At 34.0% G+C, this 22,295-nt stretch overlaps 2 protein-coding genes across 2 annotated transcripts; one reads left to right on the plus strand and one right to left on the minus strand.

Annotated features, from left to right (window-relative positions):
- The first annotated feature begins 3,765 nt into the window (after positions 1-3,765).
- On the plus strand, positions 3,766-5,556 carry LOC120092720 (dof zinc finger protein DOF4.6-like). Its single transcript, XM_039050876.1, has 2 exons — positions 3,766-3,990; positions 4,461-5,556. Exons 1-2 carry the CDS (start codon positions 3,967-3,969, stop codon positions 5,274-5,276), a joined length of 840 nt encoding a protein of 279 aa, XP_038906804.1. The 5' UTR covers positions 3,766-3,966; the 3' UTR covers positions 5,277-5,556.
- A 12,638-nt stretch (positions 5,557-18,194) lies between these two features.
- On the minus strand, positions 18,195-21,404 carry LOC120067441. The gene is made up of 6 exons (XM_039019002.1): positions 21,344-21,404; positions 20,908-21,063; positions 20,369-20,574; positions 19,421-19,519; positions 19,066-19,139; positions 18,195-18,881 (listed from the first exon to the last, which is right to left on the minus strand). The coding sequence occupies exons 1-6, from the start codon at positions 21,402-21,404 to the stop codon at positions 18,656-18,658; spliced, it is 822 nt and encodes a 273-aa protein (XP_038874930.1). The 3' UTR covers positions 18,195-18,655.
- Positions 21,405-22,295: the final 891 nt, after the last annotated feature.

Below are 22,295 nucleotides of genomic sequence, written 5' to 3' on the forward strand. Positions count from 1 at the left end.
GTTTTTCATTAGGTTGTCGAACTAAAAAAAAGAAAATTTTGTTTAGTTGAAAACAATTTAACTTCTTAAAGATGAAATGTTAGAATTCTTCTATCTATGTTGAGAGAGATTCGATCTTGACAGCCAACTGAAGCTTGATAGTTAAATAGCTATGTTTACATTCTCTAAAAAGTGGTAAGTTTCCTTATTTATAGTGTTAGTGTTCTGGAAGAAAAATATTATATTTTGGTGTTCATCTTTGTCTATTTTGGTTCTCAATGTTTTAAAGTATCTATGAATATATAAATCAATAATTTGACAATATGAAATGAATAGTGTTTTTTTTTTCTTTCATATTAAGTATAAACACCAGTTACAAAATTATTTGTAACCTTTTAACAAGGATTATTTTTTTAAAATTAATTTTCAAATCCAAATATTTTTAAAATCAAGAAATTGATATATGAAAAGAATAGTTTTTTTTTTTTTTGCCATGTTTGTTATTTTCTTTCGAAGATGTATTGATATCGACATTTAACTATGTTGCTAAATGCAACAAAGTTTGGTATGTATCAAGTTGTTATTTCCATCGAACTTAGTTATAGTTTTTAAGAATGAGTGTTTTGTAGAAAGAATATAATAACTTTAAAGTTGTGAATATAAGATATAGATTAGTAATGATTATGAAGTCAAATGTTTGAATTCCGCTACTTGTAAGCTGTAATACTAAAAAAATAGTTAAAATTAAAAAAAAAAAAACCCTATTTAATTCACTAATTAAATTGAAACTTCAAATCTTTCTGGTACATCTATTGTATTTAAAAAAAAATATATTTTCTTTAAAGAACATTAGAAATTAAAAAAAAAAAAAAAAAAAAAAGAGAGAGAGAGAAACTTTTCATGTGTGATGTGTCCAAGCCAAGTCTCAATTTTTTTTAATATGTTTAATTTTTACTCTAAATTATTTGTGTTTTTTTGTTCTCTAACAAGAGTTTATTTTATATATAAAATTTTTAAGTAAATAGAGTTTGAAATATAAAATTACGAATATGTGATTTATCAAAGAAAATTCTAATTGTCGACTTAAATGAGCACAACTAGCTAATGCATTGTATATTTAATTCTCATAGTTATATTTTCACATATCTTGAAACTAAAATTAACGAAGAAATTGATGCGAGTGAGTATTTACCAGGTGAATGAACTATTAGATGGATTTGAAATAATATATGACTCGATACAATTTTGTTTCATCGATAATAAAAGTGTCTAAAAGTCTAAAATTTCTTTTAGTGATTGCCAAAGAAAGAAAAGCAAAAATGTATGAAAGGCATGACAAAAAATGAATGGTGGTTGTATATTGGATTGAAACATATACATTTTTTATAATGGAAGGGGTTGGAGCTTTGGTATGTATTATAAATTAGAAAAATACTTAAGTGATCTGGATAACATCTATTTTTGTGCATTTCACTGAATTGTTCTGTTATAATTTGACATGTGGTAAGTTATTTTTATTTACTTTTAAAAATATTTTAATTATTTTTTGATGTGAGTAATAGAAGAGAAAAACATAAAGATGAGTACATCTTGGAATGCACCCAAGTATTACCCTATAATTTTATATCATTCATTGAAAACGACTCTTACGATCTTATTCTCTAGAGAAATATTGATAATTAAGCCCACTATTATGTTTCTCAAACATAAATCTTCGTGAGTCTACCTTTAGTTTACATCTAAAAAGACTCATACTAGTAGAGATGTTGCCCACTTAATTATATACACACGATTTTTTTATTTTATACTTGATGTATAGAAATTTAGTCGCATTCTCATCATTATATATGAGTTATGAAAATTATTCGTTGACGAGAATGAGATATTTTTCTTTTTATAACAAAAGTTCACTAAGTTAATTATATACGATAATGTTAAAATAAATTAGGTCAAAACTATAAAAAAAAAATATATATATATATATATATATATATATATATATATATATTGATTAGTATGATTATACAATATATTTATCAATAATTATAATGTTTAAATAAGGATTTTCCTTTTATTCAACTCGAATTCAATTAATGTTGCAAATTTAATATATACATATTCAATCATGGTGATGAAACTCCTCCAAGATTTAAATGATACTCATTTGCCATCAACTTTTAGTTTAGCTTATAGCCAATTTCAAAGGATTTATTTGTAAATTTGCTTTTGTGTTTTTAAAGAAGAAGTGTGAAAAGCTCCAAAAAACCAAATATATATATGACAAAGAAGACCAAAAAGAGTCAAAAAAAATCAAATCTATCAAATCTTCCCCTAAAGAGTGTTATGTTACTATTATTGCATGAGAAAGTAAGAAAAAGTACATTTTGGAAAAATGGCAAAAAAAAAAAAAAAAAAAAAAAAAGTAAGATTTGAAACAAAGATGTTTTTGTTTTTGATTAGATTAAAATAAGTTAATTAGTAATAATGAAAGCCAAATTAGAGTCAGCATATGGTATAATATATTATTCATATTGGCCACTACCACTACACATAGCCTAATGGCCTTATTAATTAAAAAACCGACCTACCTTCTACCAACTTTCCTATATGTCTCTCCAACCATGGAAATTCAATAAAAAGGCCCTTTCAAAAGCAGAAATTTAGAAGATAGCCCTTAGCCAAGCTAGTGAAACAACATCACATTCAAATATATCACCCCTTTTAAACCAAGGGAAAATAAATTTAATTAAATTCATATATTCTCGATTTGGAGAAACCCTAATTCTTGGATTACACTTGTCCATCTCCATTCATTTTTGAGCTGAGATAGAGTGATCGTGAAATAGCTAAAATCATTCCTGTCATATTCACTAAGTTTAATTAGTATGAGCTTCTAAATTTGTGTTGATAAGACCCTTTAAACATTCATTTTTCTACTTAGACATTAAAATAATTTGTGATTAATAAAATTAAAAGTTAGAGACTTATTATATTATTCTTGAAGTTTCAAAAACTTGTTAGATACGAATTTGAAAGTTTCGGGTTCCGTTTGAAAATTGTTTGGTTTTAAAAAAATTGATTAAAATATTAAAAAACACTATTTAACAAAATAAGGAGTATCGTTGATTTGATGTGATATTTATAAACTTAATTTGTAAAAACAAAAAATTAAGCTCCAATTTGATAACCATTTGATTTTTTGTTTTTAAAAATTAAGCCTAAAAACACAATTTTCATTTGTTGATGTCTATTCTGTTACGTACATTTTATGTGTGGTTTCAAAATCAAAGCCAAAATTTGAAATCTAAAAAAAAAATAGTCTTAAAAAATTTGGTTTTGATTTTAGAAACGGGCTAACGATTCAAATATTTACAATAAGAGATGAAAAATCACGTATGAAAAATTGTTAAAAAATCCATTTGGCCAAACAACTTTATAAATAATTAGACATTAATAATAATCATTATTAAAGTTTATATATTTATCGAAGAATTCTATTTTGAAAATTTTTTGAAAGGAAAAAAAACACAGAGTTATTGGAAGTTGTTGGGATGATGGATAGTGGTACAAAGTTGGGGCGATAGACATAGTGTGATGACCACTGTGAACAACATTGAAAGGAAAAAAAACATGGATTAGGTTAGTTTAAAGGAAGGAGAGGAGAGAAAAAAAGAAAAAAGAAAAAAAGAAAAAAAAGAAAAAAGGTGTGGGTGGAAAGACGAAAAGGCCCTGAGATGAGAGTGAGTTGGCCGACAAATAAGAGTGATGGATATGAATGGATCCCAATCCCATGTTTTTGCTTTTACACCATTTTTCTGATCAACACAAACACACTGAACAAAGAAACTTCAAAAGTGCTTTCCTTTCCTTTCCTTTCCTTTCCTTTCATTTTTTTCTTTTCTCTTTGATCAGTTTGTGTTTGTTGTTGTTTCTTTCCCTTTTTCCCTTTCCCTTTCCCTTTCTCTTTCTCTCTTCCTCTTAATCCCCATGGATACTGCTCATTGGCCACAGGTAAACACTCCACACCCCTCTTTTTCTTTATCTCTCTCTCTCAAAACCTCTGTTATTGTTCACTTCACAAAAAGGAAAAAAAAGGGAATGATTTTTACTGTTAACTCTCCCTTTCCTTTCCTCTCCTTCCTTTTTTTTTTTTTTTTTTTTTCTGGGTTCATTGTTGTTAATTTAGTTTCTAAAATTTTAATTTTTATACCTGCATGCTCTGTACTTTGCTTATCTTTCGTTTGTTGTTTTCTTCTAATTCCTTCAAAAGTACTTCCATGACTTTTTCCTTGTTTTTCTCTGCTCCCCATCCCATCCCATCATCATTCATAAACTGCTCTAAATTCTCAAAAGGGTCATCTAAAAAACACTTTTTTTTTTCTCTAATTCTCAAAAGGGTCATCGAAAAAAAGCTTTTTTTGTTCTTCTGAATTTGATGATTAAATGAGATGGGAATTGATTATTGTGGATTTGGTTATCAGTTTGCAGGTGGTGGAGTGGTTGTTAAACAAATGGAAGGAGGAGGATCATCAAGTTCATCAAAGCCTAATAATAATAATAATAATAATAATAATAATAATAATAATAATGGTAATTTGTTAGAGAGAAAAGCAAGGCCTCAAAAGGAGCAAGCTTTAAACTGTCCGAGGTGTAATTCGACCAACACAAAATTCTGTTATTACAACAATTACAGCCTGTCTCAACCAAGGTATTTTTGTAAAGCTTGTCGGAGGTATTGGACTGAAGGTGGTTCTTTAAGGAATGTTCCAGTGGGTGGCGGCTCAAGGAAGAACAAAAGGTCTTCTTCACTTTCATCATCTTCATCAGCACCACTTGATCATAACAAGAAGATCAACGCCTCTGATCAAAACCCTAAAATGATCCATCATCATGCTCATCAAGATCTCAATCTTGCAATCTTCCCTCCAACCAGTAATAATCCCCCTATTCCTTCTTCTTCTTCTACTTCTTCTCACCTTTTGGGTTCTTTCATGACGATGGCGGCACCGGCGCCGGGAGTTTTCAATGCCGGTGGTGGATTTGGATTGAATGAGCTAAAGCCACCAACTTTAAGTTTTTCTTTAGAAGGGTTTGAAAATGGAGGTGGGTATGGGGATCATCATCATCATCATCATCATCATCATCATCATCAAGATCAGACGGCTGTGATGTTTCCAATTGAAGAATTGAAGCAAAGTAATGGGAGAGGTGAATTTGAGGATCAGAATAGGGGAGGAGATAATAATAATTCAGGTGGTGGATTTTGGAATGGAATGTTGGGAGGTGGATCATGGTAATTTTTCATTCTATTTTTCTCAACCCTCCCCTTTTTTCCTATTATTTTTTCACTTTTTAAATAGATATGTTGCTGAAAAAAGATGAAGAAAATGGTGTGTGCTTTTTTTTTTTTCTTCCTTCTTTTCATAGTTTGGTGTTGTTGGTGGTGATGGTGGGGTGATTTTGTTTGTGGAATTTGATGGAAAAAAAAAAACTAACCATAGGGTTTTTGTTTTTCTTCTCTTGTATTTCTTTCTTTTTTTTAATGATAATAGAGGATGTGGATGGTTTTGAAGCTTTGTTTTTAGGTCACAGCTTCAAAAGATTGACATTTGGAATGCAGTGGAAATATATCAACTGAAAATGTTTCTTGTTATAAAGATCAGAAAAGAGAGCCCATTGTAGAGCACTTAATTTCATGATTATCATCTTCTTTTCCCATTTACATCTTTGCATTTGGTCTCTTAATTGTTGGGTTTTGAGTTGTTTCTCCATTTCCTACACAATATATAAAAGGAGAACTTGTTCTTGCTTTGTTGATGTACATTAAACTAGGATTTAGGGATTGGGATGGAGTTTCATGAACAGCCTGCAAATTGCAGCTAGACTACAGCTACAACTCTACTGCAAACAACTACCTTGATATATTATTATTGTTAAATGATAATTTTTAATTGAGAAAACTGAGATTTGTGAGGTTTAATTAATTAATTAATTGATCAAATATGATTTGTTTTGTTGGAGGGTTTAGATTAATCATTAAGTTGAAGGAGAAGGGAGTGAGAGTGAAAGTGAATGAGGTGTGGGTGTCAATCCCTTTTACAGCAAAAGTTTGTCTGTCTTTGGTTGCCAAAATGCAAATGCCAATGCCAACAGGTCAGAAATGTCAGGTCTTTTCAGCAAAAACCCCATCTGAAGGTCACCCATTAAAGCTAAACCCCAATGGAATACCAAAATAATTAAAAACCCTCAACCAAAGTCATGTAACTTAGCTTAGCTCAGCTTATAGCTAGAATCCCAACAAAGGAAACAAGGGAATAATCAAACCATTCATTGCCATTGCCATCAATTAACTCTTTCTTTACTCACACACACACACAAATAGAGAGATCATTTTGAGGTCCCATTGTTAATGCCTAATGGAGGGTATTATTTCTCTTTTTGTCCCTTTTCAATATCTCTATGCCCTACTTTTTGACTCGTGCAACCCCCAACGATACGAATAATAATAATGCATGATATGCTTCCTTCATGAGGTTGAGTCAATATTTGATATGTGTCATTGCAAATATAGGGTATGCATAAATGCAGTTACCCGATAGAATAGAGTCAAGATGGGAGGCAGATGCATGATATTGAGCCCCAATTAAAGAAGAATGTGATTGAAACTATGCCCTACAAATGTGTGTCTCTGTGTATATGATTCTAAAAAAAGTAGGGGAAATTGGGGTTTGTTTGTTTGGTCGTGAGGACCCACCAAACATTCCCTTGGATAAGTGTGCCACCAAAATCTTGAAGGGAATTTTGAAGTTTCCATTTGAAAGTAACAGAAACCAAAAGGGCTAGGAGTAGGGGTTGGTAGGAGAATTTTTTTTTACTACTTTCCTTTGTTGTTATAAACGTAGAATTTAAGAATCGTATGGAGCTCACGAGATTGATTAAGAATTTAAAGTTATTAGAAAACCTAATTAAGAATTTGCATGAAAAACTTTAACATTGGAGAAAAATCACCACCTACTAAAGGAAAATTTATTAAAATCATGGCATATAAAAAATAATACCATGTGAAAAATTATTACAAACACAAAATTATCTCACTCATTTAAATTACAAGAACGTTTACTTAAAGTATTTGTACTCTCATATTATTTTTCCTACTATTACAAAAAGTAGGAATTTACTAGAGTTTAGTACCCTTTCTTCACTTGGACAATTTGAAACTAAAGACAATTATTTATTTATTTTTTTTAATAATATTTAGAGCTCATCATTTTTTGAACTTTTTTAATGTGGGAACACTACTTTATTAGTATTTTGTCAAAACTCTACATATTCTTCTATACATCCATGTGTCTAAATATTTGAGGCTAAAAATCACGTTTAAGATACGTTTACTAACAAAGAATGTAAATAAAATAATCTAGTACTACGCTACCTTCATTATTACTTGCCATAAAAAAAACATTTAAAAAATGTTGGAGCTTATGAACTAAAATAATATATCATTTTATGACATGTCAAAATATGAGTGGAAGGAATACATACTATAGAAGTACTATAACTTTTTATTTTTTTAGATTAAGTGATATTATTATACAACAACAAGGGGGATCCTAGAGCTCGGGCTTAAGGCATCAAAGCAACAAAGCACAAGTAAAGACAGAGCAACAAAACCAAAACAAAACCAACAAGATAAAACCAGAATAAAACCAATACATAAACGCAAAACTCACAAACCACCGGGGAGAAAGCCAAAGAAAAGAAACCAAAACCCCACAAACTAGGGACAACAGCAACAAAGAACAACGGAAAGTTCAAAAAGAAGAAACAACCGTAAACACACTAGATAAGACCATGAAGATCAACCCGCCAAGAAGCAGCTCGAGCACGAACTGTAGAGACCATAAGGTAAACCAAAGCAAATACCGACCTCGGTCGACCTCCATGCAGTCGTCGATTACGCTCCTGCCAGATATAGTATATGAAAGCACACCAGAATACACAGAACAATTTACTACGTACCCCCTTATCCGATCTCACTCGGCACAACCAACTCAACTCTACATCTCAACCCGCCACCCGATGAGACGAACCCAACTGACGCAATACACCATACCACACCTCTCTCCCAAACCCACGCTAAAAAAATAAATGATCCCGCGACTGCACACCTCCCTCACATAGAAAACACCCCCATCTGACAACACACCCCAACTCCTCAACCAATCTCGCATATCCAACCTGTCCCTCACAACTAACCATGCACAGAAGGAATGACGCGGAATACCACCCCTGCCCATAAAATACCAGCCCAAGACACCCTAGGACGAGGATGACGCAAACGCTTCCACGCACTATCGATAGAAAACCGACCACTAGCATCTGGCACTCAAACTCAATAATCCTCCCCCCTCACCCTAGGCCCCACTGCCTGAATAAGACCCTAGATCTCAAGCAGCTCCCAAGACACTATAGGCCACCTCCAACCTCCTTCACGATCCATGAACTTCGAAAATCGCGCCTTCAAACTACTCCCTGCATCATAAACCACCGTAGACCCATATGAATCCAAAATTGCACCCCTGACAGCCAAGGATCCCACCAAACAAAACAAGACCGTCCATCGCCGACCATCAAACAAACCGATGCTTGAATCTATCTCTACTTCGCAAGATAGCCCTCAAGCACCAAGACCTCCCAACCTCACTCCGAACAGCCCACAAAGACCCCCCACGCAAAACATATGCCTCCATCCATGTCACCCATAATGATCCCAATTTAATTAAGAGAACTCAGAGCAGCTTCATAATAGCAGCCTGGTTCCAAGAGGCCACCTGCTTCACACCCAACCCCCCTCTCTCAACAGCAAGCACACCTCATCCCACGCCACCCGTGCACCACCCCGACTCACCGCACTAGCCTTCCATAAATAACTACGTAATAGACGATCAACCTCATAAGTTCTACACGCAGGCAACACGAAGATGCTATACCAAAATACCTGAAAGGACTGTAAAACAGGCCTAACAAGCTACAACCTCCCAGCAAAGAAGAGGGACCGTGCTGCCCAACTTCTAATACGAGTTGTAATCCTTTGTATCAAAGGTACACAATCCGTAGTGCTCAACCGACCAGCTAATAAAAGTAAACCCAGATATCTAACAGGCAACGAACTAAGAGAGAAAACCATAAATGTAGCTAGTTCCTCTGCTTCCCCAGACTCCACACCCGCAACAAACATGAAACTTTTCCCAACATTTGCAACTAACCCAGACAGCCCTGCAAAATCTGCCAGGACCTCACAAACTTCAAAGAATCTTTCTCAGCTGCACAAAAAATCATCAAATCGTCTGCAAAAACCAAATGAGTCAGGCCCACATGCTCACACCGATCATGGAACCTAAACCACACAGGATGTTTATTCAACAACCTAGACAAGACCTCCATCACCATCACAAAAAAAAAAAAAAGGAGACAATATATCCCTTACCTCAACTGCTTCCTACCAGGAAAAACTTCCTCAAGGGAACCACTAATCATCATAGAGAACATAGGCGAAGTAATACAAGCCCTCACCCAACTAACAAACTAAAGAGGCGTACCTATAGCTAGCAACACAACAAACAGAAAATCTCAATTGACCGAATCGTACACCTTCTGAAGGTCTACCTTCAACACACAACGCGACTTCCCTCTGCCCTCTTTATAGCCCCCCACAAGCTTTTGACACAATAAAATATTATCGAAAATCGACATACTTGGAAAAAATGCAGACTGGTTACCACTGATGAAAGCAGGCAACCACAACCGCAATCTCTCACCTAAGATCATCGAGATATACTTATAGAAGTACTATAACTTTTCTTAGAAATGGAAATCCAATATTAAGAATAAAAAATGTGAGACCTATTTTATTTTCATCAGCATTCACTAAAATTAATGAGAATAAAATGTGAGGCACACTTCAAATTTGTCAATTTCATTCTCATTTTTAACTCTTCAAAAAAGAGTGATCAACCTCATTATTGTTCCTTATTTCGTGAGACTTACAATTTTTTTTTTAAAAAAAAATTAGTCCCTAAATTTTGGATTTAGTTTTTATTTGGTCCATAGATTTCAAATATTACACTTTCAGCCCTTGATGTTTTGAGTTTGTGTTCAATTTAGTCACTAGGTTTCAAAATGTCACAAATGTGCTCTTGCGATTTGAGTTTTGTAGGTCTCAAGAGTTACACTTTTAACCTCGACATTTTACTAAATGCCCACTTTCAGTTTTTGACGTTAATGTAATTAATTAATTCAAAATAAATATGAAGTGAAATTTTAAATTTAATTTTAATACTGATGAAAATTATGAATCTTAATTAATTATGATTATTTTAAATTGACCAATAAACATTACCACTAAAGACAAAAAGTGAATATTTAGAGAAAAATCGAGATTAAAAGTGTAAATCTTAAAACCTATAGACCAAATTGAAATAGAACTCAAAGATAAAATTATAATATTTTGAAACTTAGAAACTAGATTGAAACCAACTGCAAAACCTAGTAAGTAAAGGTAGTGATTAGGTGTAGCTACCCTATGCAGCCTATCTTATTATATATATATATATATATTAGAATAATCAGATATATAAAAGTAATTACACTATCATTTGGAAAAAATAGCAAAAGGAAAGATCCTTTTGAATTATAGAAAAACGCATTAATGTCACGTGAGTCCAATTTTCTGAAATCCTAAAATGCCATCATCATCCCTTTTAATTACAGTGTAATTAATTGGACATCTTTATTAATGTTATTGTAATTAATTGTTCAACTATATATCTCAAAAGGCTTTCAACATCAACTAAGATCACCATTTCAAGCGGATAATTTGCCATAATCTCCCAATTTAATAGTTTGTTTTGAATTTTTGAATTAGATTCAATTTTATTTTGAATTTTCAAATCTTGTGCACAACTAATTTTCAAATCTTGTTTTGAAATTAAAATATCATATTATATTAATTTTCCTAACTGGGGTTTGTTATTTTTATTATACTTTCTATTAATCTTAATCGAGATTCACAGTTTTAAATTATTTTGAACGTTATATTTATCATCTTTTGTTTCAAACATAAAATATTAGAATACAACACGTAATCCTAACTTTCTTCGTTCTCTGTATTGAATGCTTTCTTGTTATGGTTGTTCAACAATTAAGAGTTTTATTTAATGGTAACTGGGATGAAAACAACCACTATCATGACTTCCAATTTCTTGAAATTTTTGTTGCCTCGAACACATCTTTTTCAATTTTCATCCTTTTTTACTGATTATTTTTTGTTCTCAATCGACGAAAAATCTACTTTGAAGGCTTGACTTAATCGATCAAATCCACTGGTGCATAGATGAAAGCTCGACTTAATTGACCATCGACCAAGAGTTCAAGTTGCAAAGTCTCTTCTTTCCAAAGTGATTCCTATCGAGCATATGAACAATGTTGGTATTAACCAGTTTGACAGATTTGATCTTCTTTTTGAAGGAAATGGGATCTGAGATTTCCAAGAGTAGTAGAACAAGATTATTCTAAATCACAATCATAAATGAACAATACATTTACAGTCGACTTCAAACTATACAAATAAAATGCAAAAATTACAGCATGAACAATAAATACACAAAGGGCAAACTGTATGACAATCAAAGAAGCGTCTCCACGCTCCGTTGCGCACGTCCGCTCGAACAACAGTGATCACGAACGCTCGATCTACACGATCAAAACACAGCAACGAACACAGCACGAACACTTCGCACTCGTTCTCAACGATCGCCTCGGTCACGAACTCCTCAACAACACGACGACCTCCACAGCACCACGGACGACCTCTAGAAAACCTGACGGTGTCGAGTTGAGTTTGACACCACCAAAAAGGCTACCTTGGTATTCTCGGTGTGAGAATCTAAAGGATGGGCTCTGTTCGGACTTGGTATGAGGCAGACGAAAGAGGAAACACCGATCACGTACACGACTGGGCAAGTGAGAGATGGCGGAGACCGATCGTATAAGTCGATGCTCAATCATTTAGATAAAGCTATACGATCGTCTAGCAAATGCTATGCGATCGTTTAGCTCGATCTGTCGCCTACAGACTCTATACGATCTTTACTTTGGGCAAGCGATCGTCTAGTAAAACTATGCGATCGTTTAGTAAATATTGCACAATCGTTTAGCTCACCACTGCATGATCATTTAGCTTGCTCAACCATGTTTATTAAATCCATATTTACTTGAAGACCCCATGAGTTTCTTTTGCACGAAAAACTCAAAAAAAAAATAGCGTTTGTAAAACTTCTTTTCAAAATAGGAAAACCACTTTCCTTTTAAACTCACGGTTACCATGATTCCAATAACCACACACTCACTTGGTTATTAAAGAAAATGAATTAATTATCCAATAATTAATATTATTATAAATATAAATGATAACCATCTTATCATACTATATTTATAATCTATAGTTTTAATATTTCATTTCATGAAACATATAAACCATAGTTCTTTTTCTATTCCATGGTACTTAATATAAATCTCATTTACATCAGTCCTCCATTAGATGTATCTCATACATCATATATAATCAAAATACCTCTTATCAATTTGAACATTTTAAATCAACACCAAGAACTGATCCTCAACTGAATCCATTGAGCTACCAAGGAACCTCATGGACCTGTAGCTCGAAGCTCCAACAGTACGTGAATAACTGACTAAACTCTTTAGTCACAGGATCCACCATCTGTAAACTGCCAGGCACTCCACTAAAGACCGACAGCTGAACTCTCCTAACCACAGATATATTATGTGTCCATCTTAACTAATCAGCAGTGCGACAACCCTTCACAGATCGCTCATAAGTACAGTTGGGCCAATAACCATTATGCCCTTGTAGTTACATCTGTCTCCTTAAGTATTATTGATCCCTCTAATGAACATAAGTCATAGTTCTACTATGACTGAATCTTCTCTTTTAAAGAGAAGCTATGGCCACTATATTCAAGCTCCCTACTTCGGGAAAGGAGTGAATTCCATCTTGTGGATTGAGTTCCTAGATCCCAAATCAGACAAGTCCCCAAAAAGGTAGGCATGTTGAGTTGGCAATCTGGCCACTTTCACCCATACTAATCAAAGGACCGCCCTCAAAGACAGAAGTTCCCAAAACACTCAGGATTGAGGTCGTGTCATCTATGGTCGTTTAGGTGAAATACAAGTCTCTAGTATCAACGACGTTATAAACAGAGTCTAGTCATCTCATAGTTCAGGTCTTATACAAACTCTTTGTATAGGACACCCCTACTCGCACGTCTCTACATGAATGGTCAGGATCTACCATCTGTAGTAGTTTATAATACTTGCAAACCTCTACAAAACGGGTCGTATCCGTAGTGTCACTAGGATTAGGTATCCCACCTTAATCCTTATACTACAGACCTATTTAGGTTATCGTTTAAGGCATGATCCACTTGTATATCACATATACATGCTTAAATTCATATAAGATAACCAAGGAGCTTTGTTTATTGGATATAAGTAAATGCCAGAATTAAATAACAATTATTATATTCATTAAACAATGTGCATCTTTACAAAACAACGAGACTCTGGAGAATTAGGAAACCAATCTCAACAATTTTATCATACATCTTTATTTTCTCCTAAAATATCTCCCCTATTTTAGTCATCAAATCATATTGTTATTTTTTTTCAAATATCACAACTAAACTATTTTGTTTTCAAATATCATTTTATTTATTCGTTTTGATTTTGTAACATCCTTTTTCAACTTATTTTATGTTTTTGCATTTTAATTTTTTTTAATTAGTTTTAAAAATTTATACAATCAAATATTAGATTTATAGTTTGAAAACCTTAGAGCGAAGAGTGAAGAAAAACCAAATTTCATTTAAAATAATAGGGTGGAGAAAATTATGGCTGCGATGATAGATTCAGGGACAGTGATTCTATTCACAACAACACCACTATTAGGAGTTGAGGTCGACGACGGAGCTTGTGTTGGAGAAGTTGAGATAGAAGAAGATGGAACTGAAGTGATCACTAGTGGTCCCGAAGGAGCAATAAATGAAGTCGGCAGAGAAATGATGAAGTATTAGTGGAAGGAAAAAAAGCCACGTTGGATAGAGCAAGGGATGGAGAGGCTATCCCATTTGATCCACGTATTATTCCCTATGTTGAACATGCTGGTTTTCTTGTAGTTGATTAGATCCGATTTATCCAACTTGATTGGCACCTCATTACTGCTTTAGTTCAGCGTTGGAGACTAGAAACCCACACATTTCACCTGCCTTGTGGGCAATGTACGATTACATTGTAGGATGTTGCCATTTAGTTTGGGTTACGAGTGGACGGAGAACCTTTGACAAGTTCATTACAATATAATTGAAAAACTGTTTGTGACGAGCTCTTGAGCGTTCTACCAGATGATCTGAAAGGCTCGAGATTGAGTATCCCATGGTTGGCGTCCTAATTTCCAGAATTACCTCCCAACGCCGACAGGTATGCCGAGCATACATTATGTAACTTATTGGAGGATTTTTGTTCGCTGACAAGTCAAACACTCTAGTACATCTCATGTTTCTCCTTCTATTGTCTGATTTCGAGCATGCTGGTACGTACTCGTGGGGCGGTGCCTGTCTGGCATGACTTTATAGAGAACTTTGTCGGGCTACCAATGCACAAGTGTTGGAAATAGCGGGGCCGCTAATACTAGATTTCCAATTATAGCACCACAAGTCTAATTACAGACCCCAGGTCATCGTCCACTTAATGTTAGGTATTATTTCATCTATATATTTATTTCGTTACCATTTTATGTAAGAATATAAATTAATTGTATTTTTCATAATTTTATATGGAGTGGTGTATTAGCTGCCTTTGAACAGTCAACAAATATGTTGCTAGTATACCGAAAAATATTTGATAGACTGATGCACAATCGGGTAACAAATGTATATATAAATGAATATTTAAAACATTTGGTCAGATTAATTGGGTGTATAATTATCTTCTTTTTTTTTGCCAGATTAATTGGACGACATACACGCAAGATATTTGGTCATCACTATTTGATTACTGTTGTGATGGTCAAGACATCTGGTTGACGTTAGCCCTCTTATATGTTTCGATATAGTAGAGTGACATCATCCAGATCGTGTGTTGAGACAGTTCGGTCTGCGACAAATAGTACCTTCGTTGTGCTTTACACTCCCAGAACTACATCAGATTGATTTGAGAGGTAAACACGACCAAGAATGGCGTTGAATTCACATGGAATATATATTCTATTGACATGCACGATATGATCGTTGTGCACAGGGATAACAAATATACCAGCTGTATCAGATGATTACTTTTCTTAGTACGATTGAATCATGAAGCTATTTATCACACCTGATGACGCTTACTATTACTATATAGTAAGAGATTTAAAATCAGACATTTGCCAAATATATGATATGCATATTGTTTAATATTAATTTTTTCATCGTACAAAATAATTTTATCAAAGAAGTACAACAATAGTCAGTACAACACGACTTACCAGAGTTGAATTCAACGTGTGACCAAACATTGGTCAACATAGAAATTATTTTTCAACAAATAAGACGACTCAATATTGCTGACACTGATCGAAGACGTATTTGTCGTAGACAACAACGACAACAGGGTGAAGCTAATTTAGAGGCACACAAAGACAACCCCATGTGAAGTAAGGGCCAGAGGGTCGTCTTTAAATTTCATGAAAACTTTTATTTTCAAATTAAAGAATTAATTGTAAATCTTCTTGAGTATCATGAGATTTTTTTAAAAATTTATTTGTAGAGAGATGTACTACTTAGTAAAGTCTACTTACTGAAGACACAATTTTTTTTGATTGATTAAAATTGAGGATTACTTAAAAATTAGAAAATAAACAGTTAAATTGATTAAAAAAGAAAAAAATATATAATTTATAATTAAATATATAATTAATTAAACAAAAAAAAGTAATCGTGGACCCGATCCACGAGTACGTGATTGACCAGTCCATTTTTTGTGCTGATGTGGTGCTGACTTGATTAAAGCGTACCGGATACACGATTTTCCTTCCTACCAAATCTACCATATTTTTGTCAATACTTTCTATTTCCACTTATTTTTAAAAATTCTTTCCCATATACCTCACTTTTGTCATTATTTCAAAAACCAACTATATTTTTTTAACTTTCTCCGGACAATTGATACCATAATGTAGTTGCACCAGAGCTTGATAGGCTTAAAGAAGTATTTTCAAATGAAAGAGAGTGACTAACACGCGGGATCAACTGAATGCTGAGTTAAAAAGGATAACGGGACTATCGAACCTATAGCTATTTAAGGTCAATATTTTGACAAGATCACACAGTTTACTATTTTTTATTATTATTCTTTTAATTACCAAGATCAGACCTCAATTTTTTACATGAATTTATTTTGCAGAGATAGAATTTGAACTCGTTACTTCACTTCAAGGTTATGAGCCTTGCCATGAACTAATAATAACAAACAAATATTCAAGGCACTGCTATACCAAACACTGGTATACCAAACCGTCAGCATCATCTGACTCTTCTGGCCTCCTTATCCACCGCCTAGGAATCCAAAATCAATGCTCCATGATGGGGAGAATCTCCTATACTAATCTAGTATGTTTTTTTTTATACTACCTTCACTTATTGTGTGTCATGTCAACATACTTTCAAAAGTATGGAGAGATCTACTGACATCAATATGAAGTCTACAAATATTTATGAAAGTAAATTTATTGAGTGTACACATGGAGTGTAATACTATGGGAGAAGTGGAAATTTTCCCGCTCTACGGCCAACACTCCAGTTTCTATTTCAGCTTACTATGCGGCTAACACATATATTTAAAATATGTGTTCATCAAACAAATGCTGGGGAGATTAATTCCAGTGATCGTAAAGAGTTTTTTTTCCTCCCTTTCTCTCTCAATCATTCTTTGTCACACGTTGAGGGTTCCATCTATTGTTGTTTATCTCAAGTTATCCGATTGTGGCATTTGAAAGTCAATAGCTTTTGTTAGACTACTTGAAGAGTGATTTGCAACGAGAAATGAAGAGTAATTTCTAATCTCCAATTGGGGCTTAGATTTGAGTTCGATAAGCTTGGAATGAGAGGATAGTTGACTTTCTTCCTTAAGCTTTTCTTCAAAGGGGGAAGATCAGAGTGGTGTACAGAAGTGAGTGACGGACTCACCATCTCTCAAAAGAATTAGATGGTTCATAGTTATCCAACTCATCTAGAAACGCCCAATAAGAATCATATGAAGATATTGGTACAACAATAACAAGGTCCTCCTGTCAAAGGATAATTTCGACATGATTTAGGGATTATATCTTAACCAATCGAGTATGATTATGTCAATAGATGATATAAATAACTTAATAGTAGAATTCTTAACAAAAAGTATTCTCATATATTTTAAAGTTTTTGTATTCGGAGGGAGTGATATAAGAGTTGGCTAATGGAGAACACTTTGGGGTTTCTTGTGAATAAAGAATACTTGAGATGCTTTGAAATGAAGACCAATTGAGAGCCGTGTACATCAAGTAGGATAGTATGGAAAATAGAGGGACAAAGGCCTTTATATATATATATATATAAAATGGGAAAGGCCAGAAGTCATGGGTGGTCCACTGTTTTAGCATTGGAAAATCTATGTTAATCTTTGAATTTGTGTTTAAAGACCATTTTTTTAAAAAATAAATAAATATATATATATATATATATAACATGTGAAAATATGTTTGATTAAGAGTTTGCTTGGAAAGACGTTTGTAAAACTAACTTCTAATTTTATTTTTAACATTCCATATAGTTTGTAATGTTAATCACCATTCTTTCATAAATTTGAAAGAGCAATTTTACTGATATGAAAATAGAGATAATTTATGATATCACCTATAGGCTACAAGGGAAAAAAGACGTAAAGTCATTTAATTTTCTCCCCTAAATTGTTCTTCATTAGTCACGATTATTAGGAAAATATGGAAAGCTCAATCCGTTTTTTTTTTTTTTCTTTTAAATTATTATTTTAACTTCCATCTAGAATCAAACTATTGACATTTTTAAGATAGTAATTGGTACATTATCTATTGAGTTATGCTCGAATTGACAACGATCATTTAAGAACTATTCTATTAATTAAACAATCAATAAAAGACTCATTATAGTGATAATCGACCAGACAGGCAAGTCATGGCCTACCATTAAACAATTTTTTGTGTGAAGTAATGATGAATTGTTCAAAAGGTTTAACAGAACATGCCTGGTTTAGTAATGTGGTTGAACTTTCATGTGAAGATCAAAATCCAACCTGGGCTGTCACTATCAACACATTTTTCTCATCCCCAACCAAACGATGTTCCCTCAGACAGGGACGTCTCCTTCAAGAATCAACACAAAGAGATGCTGTTCCTGTTTTCCTCTTCACACTTGACCAAGCGCCTGATTTTCCAACTTCATCCCCTTTCCCACCACATTTCTAAATCCACCCGAAAATTTTATATTACTACTACTGCATCTGCCACATTCCAGACAACGAATCTAAAGAAACATTACCATTTCCAGATTTAATACAGGTCAAGCGACTCAAGAACCCGACGAGCTTGGATGTGCAGTGCTGTTAATCTCTGCTCTGGATCAAGAGTGGATCCGAATTGACTGGCTGCCCATATCAAGGAGGCTGATTTCTCTCCCAGAAGCTGCCTTATGTCTTCATGTATGGTTGCTAGAGGAGGCTTTCCCCTCCCATTTACATGTCCAATAAGCAGCAGTAAGAACTCACCACATTTCAACCTAATCAAAAGACACGTTAATAGGGGACCAAAAATTAGATTAGAAAATTAAGGGAAATATATGGTATTCATAGCCTTTGAAAGGACTCTCTCTCCCACCAACTGCATATCATAGAGCAAATGATTGATGTGATGATAATAAAGGAAGCACCAGATATAGACTGATAGATGGGGATGGGAAGGACCTGAGGTTTTCGTCTATTTGTTTGTCCCTTATGAGCACTGCAACTTCCTCAATACCGTTACAAACCTCAAAATCCTGGAAATAAAGTACAATGAGACTCCTTGGTTTTTCATCAAACTAAACGGTCAGTACAAGCAACGCTTTCCATGAGTACAGAGTTAAACTTGATATTTCAGAAATGCTAGGCATGAAAACAGGACTTGTTATAGTGTTTCAATCGTGTATACTGGGTAAATTCAAGAAATGCCAATGCAACACAATGATTGAGAGAACAATACAATACAAACAGGAGAGTGGAGTACAAGAACAAAGGCATTGTAAAGTCCGATCTCCATATGTCTAAATGACAGCATTACCATTTGATTGGCCGACGAATCCAACATTACTGAAATTAAAGCATCTAAGCATGCACCTTGTTCGAGTACTCCACGAATTGATAATATATTCATCAAAACCTGCAGAAATAAGTTGGATATTAAATTGCACGATCTCAGCCAACAGAAAGCTAGAAGCAATAAAATTTTAGGCATGATGTAGTTTCTGGCTATATGCACTAATCACTATGATCCTACGACCTTCTGCAACCAGAACTTGAGGAATGACTTCCTCAACCATTTAGGAAAACAATTGTACGTATGAACAAAGACTCATAATGAAAGGTGAATACTAAGACTTCCTCAATTCATAATCCTGTCATTAAAGACAAGTTTACTCACGGTACTGCATTTTGATCCATTCATTTATCTTTGGCATTCAGAGGTAACAATATCTATCTTGTCTGACTACAAGAAACAGAAAGGACGCATATAAATTCCAAGCCAAATATACACAAATGAGAGAAGGGAGATAAGGCGCCAACCAAACTCATGCCAAATGACTAAGAAATAGAGCAATACAGACATATTTTCCAAAGAAGTCTAAGAAACGATTGGTGACTGTATGTATATTAGTAATGCAAAGGTTCTCTGTAAATCCTCAAGAAATGTTGGAATTTGCACAGCTCACTAACAAGAGTTTGCTTCTTCTAATGCCTAAACATCCTTTTATCCAAACCGTATATAAACAAACCAAAGTCGACTCTACATTTTAAATTGCAGATACATAACATTAACCGGATAGATTAATTTGAAGCCCATGTCTTAACATCATAGCTGTTCACTCTAGCACAATAACACAGGTATATATCAAGTAGACAACTGAATGACTGTTCATGCAATTACGAGCAGTTAGCTATTCTAAACAATTTTAAAGAGACAAGATAATAAAGGAATGGCATAAGAGCTTCCAAAATCTAGAGGATATACCGGAATTGCCTTGTGCTGATGGGCTAAAGCAGTGCTCCCTCTGTGAAGAAGACAACAACCTTCCAGAACTCGTAGTGCAAGGGCAACTTCAGCATCGGTTGAAGGACTAGCGATCTTCAAAGGTTCCACTCCAAAGATATGGTCCAAATTTACCACAGGATCATCCTCTGATTCTTTTAATGACTGTTGAAATAGTACTGGAACCACTGTCACATACCCAAAACGGAGAGGGAAGAACAGCATCATTTTATTGCGCGCAGGAGAAAATAAAATTCAGCAATCCAGCTTCCGCGGAAGCACAACTGAAATTTGGAGTTTGGTTTCTAGCCAAAAGAGACTACAGAGATTCTTAATTTTCTATAATTCAGTACAATTTCCACAGTTTGTATTCCAGTGTGCAAGATATCTCGCACCAAACCAGAATCACGCTAGAAACAAAAATGCAGTCGATTTAATCTTCTCCGTTGGGTCACAGTTTTACTCATCACCAGGAGCAAAAACAAACTAACGCAAGCAACGAAAATCGGAGAGTTTCAAACCTTGAAGGTCGGGCACGGACTGAGTCTGGCAGAAAAGCTCAATCGTAGAATTGGACTCGGCGATGGAGCGAAGGGACTTGAGGAGGCTACGAAGACCACAGTCCGTCGGTCCACAATGCCTTCTTGAGGTACATCTCCGATTAGGGCGTGCGGTGGCTGGTGGAAATGGTCCGGCGTCTCAGAAAGGGAGTTTGTGGATCGATGCGACGGTGGTTTGTTCTTCGTTACGCGAAGGCAATCGGAAACGACATCCAATTAGGATTTTTTTTTAATAATGTTATTTTAATAATTATTAACAAAATAGGATTGGGTTGAAAGTATTGACAAAATAGGTTTTAATATCGTGTACCCGATACACGATTACTCCTTAATCGTGTACTCGGTATACGACTTCTGTGAAGTGTAGTGACCTAGCGCGGGCATAGACCGTCCATACACGACTTAGTGGTCTCCACCTCTTCTCCCACCGTCTCCGATCTTCTTGCTACTGCTGCCATTAGCCGATCTACCACCTGCCTTAGGTAAAAGTTTTATTTATTTATTTATTTCCAAAATTTGTACATTTGGGCTACCTTTTGTTTCAATATATGAAATTTCTTCCATAGATCTACTATTTTATTTTCATTTGGGCTAATTTAAGTGTATGATTCATATTTTATTTAGATTGATTTAAGTGTATGATTCATAAATTTTCATTTGGGTTAATTCATAAATCTATTTTTTTTATTTGAGCTGATTTAAGAAAATATTTAGATTGTTTGGAATATTAATTTATTTGGATTTTCTTAAAAAGAAAGAACAAATATTTTCTTTTTAAGGAAATTTATGAAAGTTGAAAACTAAAAGTTGTGACAAAAAGAGGATTTAAAAGTTTGGAATATTTATTTATTTGAATTTAAAACTTTTTATCATATTAACATATTTTTTGTCAACTATAACAATTGTCAAAATTTAAGTAAATATCTTGATGCGTCCTGAAGATTTAGTCATAAGAGAACATGATCTTGAGTTGGTACCGTCAGATATGATCACACAAATAGATTGGAAAATTACTAATTCAACATGTGAACAGGGTCAACATTGGAGGAAATAAGTAGATGTGTAGATAATTGTAGTTCAATACAAGAAAGAATGTTGTTTGATACTAAAGAAGATTTACAACTTGCCGTAAACAAATACTGAGTGACAGAACACTATGAGGTTGTGGTAGTAGAATCAAATCAAAATATTTGGTGTGTGAGATGCAAACTGTAGAAGGATGATCGTGAATGGAGATTACAGGCATATTTGTATTCAGAATTGACACAGGATCATTCACAACTTTATTCAAATTTTATGAGTATCGAAATCCAAAATATTGTTAGAGCTGATCCTGGGGTACCTGTGTC

Source organism: Benincasa hispida, chromosome 12, assembly GCF_009727055.1.
Source record: "Benincasa hispida cultivar B227 chromosome 12, ASM972705v1, whole genome shotgun sequence".
NCBI classification, from domain to species: domain Eukaryota; kingdom Viridiplantae; phylum Streptophyta; class Magnoliopsida; order Cucurbitales; family Cucurbitaceae; genus Benincasa; species Benincasa hispida.